The sequence below is a fragment of the Solanum stenotomum genome, chromosome 5 (assembly GCF_019186545.1).
Source record: "Solanum stenotomum isolate F172 chromosome 5, ASM1918654v1, whole genome shotgun sequence".
NCBI classification, from domain to species: Eukaryota; Viridiplantae; Streptophyta; class Magnoliopsida; order Solanales; family Solanaceae; genus Solanum; species Solanum stenotomum.
In genome coordinates this window covers 48,481,693-48,492,543 of record NC_064286.1, presented here as the reverse complement: position 1 = coordinate 48,492,543, position 10,851 = coordinate 48,481,693, and the positions used below count along the sequence as shown (strand labels likewise).

At 33.6% G+C, this 10,851-nt stretch overlaps 1 protein-coding gene across 1 annotated transcript; it reads right to left on the bottom strand.

Annotated features, from left to right (window-relative positions):
• Positions 1-680: 680 nt before the first annotated feature.
• Positions 681-1,882, bottom strand: LOC125864085 (pectinesterase-like). Its single transcript, XM_049544022.1, has 3 exons — positions 1,861-1,882; positions 1,455-1,778; positions 681-1,375 (listed from the first exon to the last, which is right to left on the bottom strand). Exons 1-3 carry the CDS (start codon positions 1,880-1,882, stop codon positions 681-683), a joined length of 1,041 nt encoding a protein of 346 aa, XP_049399979.1.
• Between the last annotated feature and the right edge of the window lie 8,969 nt (positions 1,883-10,851).

The following is a 10,851-nucleotide window of genomic DNA, read 5'->3' as shown; positions in this document are numbered from 1 at the left end:
CAATTTCTGAGGGCCATCGGACTGGGTAAAACCTGAATTAACCGTGGTGCACTTGCGGGAAACTCCTTGCCGAGGGCCTGTGCACCCCCGGGATTAGTCGGGGCTCAAAGAGACTCGGACACCCGGTGCAAATCAAAAAAAAAAAACATATACCAGCAGATTACAACAGTTTCAGCCCCAAAATGATTGAATGTAGGCTTAAGTCAAATTGTCTTCTTATTATTATTGTGATCACTAACAATATTGTGAATTAGTTTTTGAATAAAAAAGATCGAATATGGGCTGAAGTCAAATTCATCTCTTTAGACTATAATCATTACATTTTGAAATACAGTATTTACTTAGGCAAACTTGGGACTTTATAGAATGACTTAAATTTCTTGTATCCGTTCATAGTTGTTGAACAAGGTTCCCTTAATCCAAGTTTTTGAATTTGAACTGACGCTTTAGTTCAACATTTTAATTCAGATTAAGTTGTTAAGTTACAATTATTTTTGAGACTTTAATATTTAACTATTTTTTTACTTGAAATAATATTAATATTTAAGTATGTAGAATGAATTACTTGAAGACAAACCAGATAAGCATATTCATTTGAAAGAAACAAGATACGTACATAGTAGTACTATTTTCATAATCTGATAATAATTACTGGGAATACAATACAACGTAATAGTTGTTCAAGATAAATCTAAGTAATGAGGGATATTTGCGGGAATCCACTGGTCACCGTTGATAAAGTTTCTAACCGTGAAATTTGATGCAATATTAGGATCTGTAGTGACGGATGCCCATGTCACACGTCCCTTCGTGACAGCACCCGGCCCTCTATTCTTATACTCCAGATAATATGGTCGGAGGCTAACAACAGATTTATTTGCCGATTCAATCCACTCAACCCATCCTCTAGGATCTATCAAGTTATCGATATAACTTTCCATTATCACAGTCCTAGAAAATATACCCCATGGCCGACCTAAAAATGTCGTGACGTTGTTCAATTTCTCCAAATCGCGGGTAGCCTTTATAGTGCAGTTTTGAAGCACTATTCCAATTGGCAAGGACTCGAGCTCTCTATCTTGCGCTGTGATTGTGTTATATTGCCTCGCCATTGGAGTGCGAGCTTCAATCAAGCAGTTTTGGAACACAGCTGTTGCGTCACCACATATAAAATCTATGGTGCCATAGATTTCACAATCGCGGTAGAACTGACGTTGCCTTTTCACATACAAGATGTCTTGATACCCGTCGAAACGACATTTATAGAAGGACACCAAATTTGCGTCAACTCGTAATGCCACAGCCTGATGTTTTATGGGTCCGGCATTATTTCTAAAAGTTATGTCTTGGGCTATGAAGCCATTGCCAGCGACCCCTGCAAATTAAATAAGAAGAAACAATTATAATTCATCAAAATGAATAAAACTTATGTATATATAGAGAGAGGGGCTTACCGACGGTTGCGGTGTCATAGGTTCGGTTGCCATCGACAAAACTTCTATTACCCGTTATTATCGTAGTATTCATCCCTTCTCCAATTAGGAATATATTAGTCTTCTTTTTATCAACTCTAATATATTCCTGATACGTGCCTTTCTTAATTTTTATGATGAATGGCTTGACACTGTGATCAGGGGCCGCCAATATTGCTCCAGCAATTGTGTTGAAATTTTCGGTTCCATCTTTAGAAACAATTGCGTTATAAGATGTTTCCGTTATCAGTTGACTTTGAGCACATACAACTATAGTTGCAGAGATAAACAACGTCATTATATTCCCTGCATTAAAAAAAATTAAAAAAGCTAATGAGTTTACGGACAAGAATTACAGCTACAGTCTAGAGATATGGAAGAAGGATACCGCAAAAATTATCCATGGCCATTGCAAAGATGATGAACAAAAAAGAAGTGAAATTCTTTGAGTCACTAAAGTGACAAGCATGCAACAATTCTTCTTGGTAGTGGAAGAGTTCTACTCTTTCTTAATATTGTAGTATTGTCCAAGCTTAACAAAATCCTCCTCCTTTATATTGTAGTAAAGCTATACTTTTTCTTGCATGTTTTTATTGTAAAATGTCATTTTTAAAGGCTCTTTTTGGACAATTAAATGTCATCTTCATTGAATTGAATTTTTCTACCATATGTACAATTACTTACCTAGGTAATATATAATTGTAGTAACATTTTAATCCTTAGCTTAGTTATGATAATGCTTTCTTCTTATTATCTTTTCTTATTTGGAGGGAATCAACTTGTGACTTTAATGAAAATTTCATTTTGTGAAGATACAATCTTGTACTTTCTTCATTTCTTTTTAAATGATATTTTACCTTTTGTAATATTTTTTGAAATTAGTGACTTTTTCTAAGATATCAAGAAGATCATTATTTTTTAATTTTTTCTTCAAAGTTATTTTTTACCTAAAACGCGCAAGCATTTTTTTTTAAAACTAGATGGAGAAGGGAAAATGAGAAGGAATTACATGTTATAAATGACAACATGAAAGCGTAAATTAAAGCATTAGTCTTTCCTTTTGTATTCGCCTTCGATTTATCCTCTTGTAATCATTTCGTATTTAAATTTTTATGTTTTGAATTACTTAATAAAAACTTTTGTTCTCTGTCACTAACGAGGACCGCTTGATGCACCAAAAAGTCATATTAACCTTTAGGTAGCTGATTACTAATAAAGAAGTCTAAGAATTTTTTTAGTACAATTTCGTAATCTTTCTCCTTTCTAAGCCAAGTTGGTTAGATGTTAAGCACCATACGATCTTAAAGTTGTAGGTTTGAATCATCAAAGAAGCAAAAAGATAAAAATGTGTTAATACTTATGTCCATTATACTTGTAGTAACGTGGCTTTCATTGCATCCTATATTTATAATTGAACTCGTTGCCCTTTTATCCCCTCATGTCAATACGATTTGTTAATTTACTCCATAACTTTTCATCTGTTTTATAGTATCACTCTTTATATTAATAGTTAGAAAAAAAACTCTTTACTTGCACATTAATTTCAAATTTTGCACCCATCCGAGAATTGAGTTGTTGGATAACTCAAAAAAAAGATTAGTTGAAGAGCAATTATCCAAACAAAATACAAGTTGGAGTGAGTCACTATATGTTACCCTATCCAAAAAGTATTGTTTTAGCTAAAGAATAAGAATACATATATATTAGTAAATGTCTATCAGGAACACTTCAATTTATTTTACCTATATATAGGTGAATTATTATTTTCATACTTTAAAATAGTATTTTAGCTAAAGAATAAGAATACATATATATTAGTAAATGTCTATCATGAACACTTCAATTTATTTTACCTATATATAGGTGAATTATTATCATACTTTAAAAAGGGTATGTTATATTATTGATAGTCACAATCATGTGGCACAACTTTGATACAAAAGTTGGTGAAAAAGTTCATGATTTCCAAGTGAAAATGACAAACGAAATATATATATATATATAAAAGTTTGTTACTAAGGAAGAATATTTAGGCATGGTTAAGACCTGAGTAAACGGTAATTTGATGACGTTCAAGACATGATTAACCATTATTCATTTGGGAAAAAAAACCTCTTATAAATAGTGTTTTGTTAAAAGATAAGTGTATAATTTAACTTTAAACAGACATATAGATATACTACATTGGTTTTGCATAAAATTTAAACTTAAGGTAATAATATATACTATACATTTATCTACAATTCTATGTATAAAACATTGATACTATAGTTATTGCCAATTCTATTACTAGTTCATTTCTACGAAGCTTGTTTCCCATTTATCAACATTTTCTCTTATCTATCTAATAATAATTGGTAAACTTATAATAGTAAGTGGATAACATTTTACTATATTATATAGTTTCAACTTTCATTTTTTAACTTTTATAGTCACATTTCATAGGGAAATTCTAATTAATTAGTATATTGTTGCTAAGGATTTGAAAGCTCAAATTGAACTTTGGTCATCGATAGCAGCCAAAATTTAATTAATTTGTTACTTGTTGCTTTCAATTACCTCAATTAACCCTATTGCTAGTTAAGTGTCTAAATAACACTCAATCCCAAATACTAAATAAAATACTAATAACATTGATATATATAAAATTACCTAATATGCATTTGTTTCTAGCCAAGAAGAAAACTATTATTGGTCACATGAAAGTAAAATGTCAAAATTGGCTAAAGAACATTATTGGTCACATGAAAATTAAAATACCAAAATTGCGGGGGGAAAAAGAAGATAAAATGGTCTCTTTCTTCTGTACTACTAGGTTTAAATAATTCTTTAGGTATCATTTAAACAATTTTGATCATTTAATGAGTTCATTCGGATAATATGAAGGTAAGAAGACCGTTTCTAATAGATCTTTGACTCAAGTTGAGATTAATAAAATTATTTTTAAAAATGAAAAAAAAAATGAAGTCGAAGGCAATATAGAATAAAATGGAGAAAATTGTAGTAGCAATAATCCATAATATGATAATCAAAGCAAATTAGGCAACAACAATAATAAAATCGAAGATAACAAGAAAATAATAGTAAATATATATCCNCCCCCCCCCCCCCCCCCCACCCTTCCTTTTAATTGTCTTTTTTTTCTAGCTTAGCTACTAATATTACTACTAATTTAGCATGGCTAGGACCTCCACCAACGCCACCAGTTACATTAACTCCGTCATACAAACATAGAGGTTGTGTTTAAATATTTTCTTTAATCCTAGTAAAATACAAGTCATAGAATTACCTAAAGTGTTGTTTACTAAAACAATATAAAATATGAGATAAGGGTGATGGTCCTTAATTGTCGAAACATTATCATTGAGATGATGATCTTTAGGTGTATTATTCATAGTATACTAAATCATAAAATTGATAATTTTATTTCTTAATTTCTGATATTATACATAATATTCTTGAGAAATAGTTAGTGTAGTGATTTAATTATAGTTATTCCAACTTTAAATAGATCGATGATCACATAATTATGGCATTATACATCACCGATCAATTGAAAGATGATTTTTCAATAGTAGTGATTTTTGTGTTACTAGGGTGAAAGTTTTTCAATTTTTCTGTGAGAAAACTTAATTATGTTACTTTAGTGAAAAGACATCATAGATTGTACTAGTTGAAATAATTTGATCTATGATCGTATTGAAATTTAAGACAAAATATATCGAATTAATAATATTGAAATTTAATTTTAAAAAATGTCATTTTTACTTCTCCTTCCTCAGAAAGCCAAATGTCATGTTCATTTTCTTGGTTTTTGTAGCATTTGGACCATTACTTAGAGAGCTCGTGAGTTATATGAATTTACACATTGAATTTATATCAAGTCTCGAATCATTTAAAATTTGAGAGAATTTGAAAATCCTTTACAATCTCGCTATCCTAGCTTTAAAATCAACACCGAAGGAGTTGAATGAAATGATCGAGCTAAAGAAATTGAATGAAGTAGCTTTCAAAAACACATAGTAGTTTCACTCGAATTTAGATACCTACAGAATGCGTTGAACGCAATAAAAAAGTCATTTCTTTACGAATTATCTGTCTTTTTTTTATTTCTTTTGCATCCATATTCATCATTCATGTTGATTATAATAGGGTAAAAAACTTAAATATACAATTTAAGCACCTAAATAACCTCTATATAACAATAGTTTGACTTTACACCAATGTAGCAATAGAATCTTTACAAAATAAAATAAAATAAAAATAAATTTTAAAAAAATGGTAAAATAAAAATAAGCAACGCATCATTCAATATTAAATAAGATATTAATTCCTTAATTTACTTCAATTCAGTTACCTTCCACAAATATTCATTAATATTTCTCTCTCATATCTCAAAATAACGTATTGTAACCAAAAACAAAGTATTTTTCTCATGTTTAAGGTCGTTTCAATGGTTGAAAGCAAGAACGTGTCTGTTTTAATTCAGCACGACAAATATGAGATATCACCGGTATGTATCGTTTTTTTTAAATTACTTCTGATTTATTTTTGTAAGATGATATAGTTTGATTTTTTTTTAAAAAAAAACAAATATTTCAGTGGCTGAAAAATCTCTTTTTAAGGCTTTTTGTAGTGGTTAATCATGAAAATTTTATTATTTGTAAATTGATTTTGATGAATCATTCATGGCACTAATGTTATTTGTATAATTGTTAAAACAAACATTTCGTTTGGTTTGTAGAGTATGGTATTATGGATTGTAGGATTGCAAATATAATCAAAACCAAGATTAACACCTAATATAACTCGAATTCTATAAATTTACCACTGTTTTATGACAATATTAATATGGAAATCAATGTTAAATAGTAATGTACTCACTTTTTAATTAATTTTGTTATCCAAAATTCTTGGTAAGATCATGGTGTAATATTGATTTAAAATATGTATTATTTATGGAACGACTTGATTCCGTATTTTTTGGTAAATACCAATGGAGAAAGAATTGGGGTCAGAAAACTTTTTCGTAGTAACTTGAAATTTCTCAACCTAGTCCAGATTTGAACAAAATCGGAGTCAGTAGGGTTTAGGGAAATCTGGTAATGAATGAGAAATCGAATTATGATTTGGACCACATGAGTAGATAGCTAAGACGTTAAGGAACCCGTACGGATTTACGAAATCGAATTTGGGTGAGTTAAAGTCCCAAAAATGATCTTAGCGTGAACGGGTAATATTTTGTCTTCCTGCATCCAGCTGTAGCGGGTTGGGTCCCGCCATAGCGGAATAGTCGCGACTTAAATAGGGTAAAACCCTCCAAAAATGTTATTTTCTGTAAAAGTTCGTTCTTAAGAGCTAAAAAACGACCCAGGGATATTTCTTGAAGGTTTTCCCCCTCTTTTAGCACTAAAGGTAAGGATTTTACTCCCCTAATCCATTTTTCGATTCGTAGAACCTATTTTCTTGGGTTATTATCGATGGGGGAGGGTTTGATCTAGAATTTATGGTGGAAACAACCCTAATTGAGATCATGGGTTGATCTAGAATTGATAGAATTGTTAGTAATCCGGGTAATTAGTGTTCGTTTATTGATTCTCGTATTATAATTGTTGTTTGTAGATCAAGAACAAGTGGAACGAATCCGTAAAGGGAAGAATCAAGTTTCTTAGGGGATTCAAGCTTTGTTCGAGGTAGGTGAAGGTTGTGATTTCATGTTGGTGTGATATATATTTGTAATTGCTCATTATAATGCATGTATGTATGTATGCGATGTTGCATTATTGATCACCCTAATCGTAAATGACGATAATTGAATAATTGTATGCCATGAATTACCTCTTGTTGCATGATTGTGAAAATATACACTGTGATTGTGATTGTGGTTTGTTGAATGGATCGGTTGTCACGTTCCGACATAAACATAGGATCGATTGCCACATTACGGCATAAACATGGGATTAGTTGCCACGTTCTGACATAAATATGGGATCGGTTGCCACGTTCTGGCATAAACATTGGATCGGGTACCACGTTTCGGTATGCTAACAGCTTGGGTGTGGGTTCCATGAGAGGACCATTGAACTGGGTTTCGTGAGAAGACCGCTGAATTGTGTTGTATATCTACTTGTGATGATTAAGTTTATATCTAATGATGATTGATATTGAAAGATTGTATATTGCTCTAAATTGATAACCAATATGTATTATTAAGAACATGGGATGCTACATTGATTCGTAAAAGATGACTAATATTGTATATGTTCGGTATATGCCTGTTTTATAATGTTGTGGTTACTTGCATGTGTTTCACTTATTGGGATAGCCACACGATCCTACCAGTACACTGTGGTTGTGTAGTAATACTGCACTTGCTTTTTCTTTGTTGACTACAGGGCATCTTCAGGCGGCTATTGATAGACCTCAGCTAGGTGATTATTGAGCGTGATCGGATTTAAGGGTGAGCCAATTCTTTCAGGCTGCCATGGATCTTTCTTGTTTAAGTCCACTCTTTTCGGACTCAGACTATTTGTTTAAGGTGTTTGTTTAGTTTTGGGGTTGTACCCCTTGTTCTTAGACTTGTCGTTAGTAGAGTTTTGGTACATTGACTTTCAGGTTCTAGGGGTTGTTCTTCCGCATTAGTTTTGTTAGTTGTTTGTTAAAACCTTGGAGTTTATGGGGACTCCATTTTATAGTCATTTAAATCTGCTTTCGTATTTTTTAAAGGACTTAGTTTTCATAAAATTTGTTTGTTTTGGTTGTAGTGATGGTTCTCCCACAAGAGAGTTTGTGTGGGTGTGGGTGCCAATCACGACGGTCTGGGTCTTGACAAAGTTGGTATCAGAGCCCTAGGTTCATTGATCTCATTGTACCAAAACGAGTCTAGTAGAGTCTTGCGGAACGGTACGATGACGTTCGTACTTTTCTTCGAGAGGCTATAGGACTTTAGGAAAAAACTCACTTCTTTCTACTCCTTCGTGCTATGACTTGAATCCAATTGATATCTGATTAATACAAATTGGTATCTTTCTTCCTTCACTCTATAGTCCGAGCTAGAGCAACAACAATGGTAACACCATCACTAGCAAGAGGGGATGTGTATAGGCTAACGACAGTTGAATAGGGTCACCATTCAAAACAAGTATCCATTACCTCAGATAGATGACCATTTTTACCAATTGCAAGGTGTATCGATTTTCTCTAAGATTGATTTAAGGTCTGATTACCATTAGTTAAAGGTTGAGGCGGTTAAGGATTGGGTCCGACCAAGTTTTATGATTGAAATTAGCAGTTTTATAGGGTTCGCTAGCTACTATTGTCGCTTGTGGTATGAGTTAAGCCCAATTGGTATCTCCTGATTCCAATTGGTATCTCAACGAAGTAAACTAGATGATGTAGTCCCGGCTGAAGGGACATTAGCAAGTTAATTGGAACTAAGAAGGTTCCAATTGGTATCTGGCCTTAGGGGCTGTATAAGGCATAGATTATCAGTAATGGTCGTCTATGGAACGAACTAATTAAAGAATTTGGACTTGTCTGCAAATTGTAACTGTTTGAGTGTCGTGAAACTTGTTGTGAAAAGAAAGTCATCACGAGATTAGGTACAAGGGTCTAGATAAATTACGATGTGATTCGTAAGCGAGAAATTTGGACGTGAGTTGCGACTAATTGATAACCGTGTGAGAGTGTGGGTGTATCCTAGGGATATGTGTGTGGTAGTGTTGAAACGATTTAAAAAAATTCTAAAGTGTGTACTTCATTAGGTTGATCGAGGGTAGACAATGATTGTCCTAGCTAAAGGGATTTTCTCTAAAAATGCATGTATTATAGCTGGGAACCTTTGGGGGAAATTAGGAAAGAAAAGAACCCATAAAAATTGTTGGCATGGATTTTGTTTTCGTTATGGCCGCTGGGGTAGAATTTTCCCGCCAAGGCGAGACCGCTAGTGCGGGATTTCTCCTGCCAGAGCGGGACAGGGCGAGACAAAATCTCAGCCCAATCTCCCCTGTTTTCCCTAGTCACAATTATGGACCCTGAATCTTACATGAACTAACCCCCGCGATCTAATTCATTGTTCAGCAATCGAATATAAGCTATAAAGTGTGTTAAAATTGTGCAGAACCTGGGCATATAAGGAGGAAATTAGCGAGGCCGTGGAGGCCGAGAAAATGGTAATGCAGGTAGATGAGTAGTGCATCCAGGCAATGAGGTTGCCCGTCAAGAGTACATGACTCAGTTTTATGTTTTTCTGGGTAAGACCGAGTTTGAGTTTGTGATGCAGTGGTCACAAGAGCTACTCTTGTCTGTGCCTGGATGGCTATTATTTTCTTTGATTTGGGTTCTACTTATTCGTATGCGTCAATTCAATTACCTTGGGATTTGATATGATTTGTGATATACTTGATGCCCACATCCATGTTTCTACTTAGTTGAAGAGTCAGTCATAGTCACCCATGTATATCGTGTTGTCCTGTTGTGTTTATGAATTTTCAGATTTGGGTTGATTTGGTTATGCTGGATATGACTGACTTGATATAATTTTACGCATGACTTGGTTGTCCCCCTATTATACCGAGCTTAATTGTAATACTAAGTCGATAACTCTAGTAATCCCCGGTAGGGAAAGATTAGAGTGTGAAGGGGTGTACAAGCCTAAGCTAGCTAAGATCATATCTTCCATTCGGGCTAGGAAACTGGTAGGGCAGGTTTGTTTGGCGTATTTGGCTCATGTTTGGGATGTTGAGGTTGAGTCTCCCTCTATTAAGTATGTTCCTGTGCTGTCTGAGTTTTAAGGAAGTGTTTCTTATGAATTTGCCTCGTATGGCTCCATATAGAGATATAGATTTCTGCATTGACATGGAATCTGACACTTGCCCCATTTCTATCCCTCTGTATCGTATGGCTCCAGTAGAATTAATGTAATGACCCTAAAAACGAATTAGTGAAACTAGAGCCTCACATGTGAGTTTGGAGTTGAGAACTTGATGAAATGATGAGAAATGACTGTCACGTCCGAAAACTAGTCATTTGAACTAGTGAGTTGTAAGTGTCAACTTTAAATGGTCATATCTTTTAGCTCAAAATGAATTATGTGGACCTTTACCTATCCAATTAAAGGTCTTTGAGTCCTCTTTCCAACGCCACCGAGTTTGCCCAATTCCGACCTTGGAGTAAAAAGTTATGCCCGAAATATTGAAGCACTGTCAGGCTGAAGAAAAGGGCGAACTAAGACGGGAAGGGGCAGAATTTTTAAGTTAAGACTTTATGGGTCCTTAGTCCTTTTCCAAAATTGACCCTATGCTATTTTATTCTTTTCCTAGCAACTATAAGACCTTTTTATGACTTAATTCCTTTCATTTAAGTCACTCCTCTTAGAATT

Bases quoted from the DNA above. Each gene is read 5' to 3' on its own strand.
- LOC125864085 (XM_049544022.1), bottom strand. From the start codon at position 1,882: ATGGCCATGGATAATTTTTGCG. The intron at 1,779-1,860 runs GTATCCTTCTTC...TTTTTAATGCAG, and splicing joins GGCCATGGATAATTTTTGCG to GGAATATAATGACGTTGTTT. The intron at 1,376-1,454 runs GTAAGCCCCTCT...TTTAATTTGCAG, and splicing joins CTATGACACCGCAACCGTCG to GGGTCGCTGGCAATGGCTTC.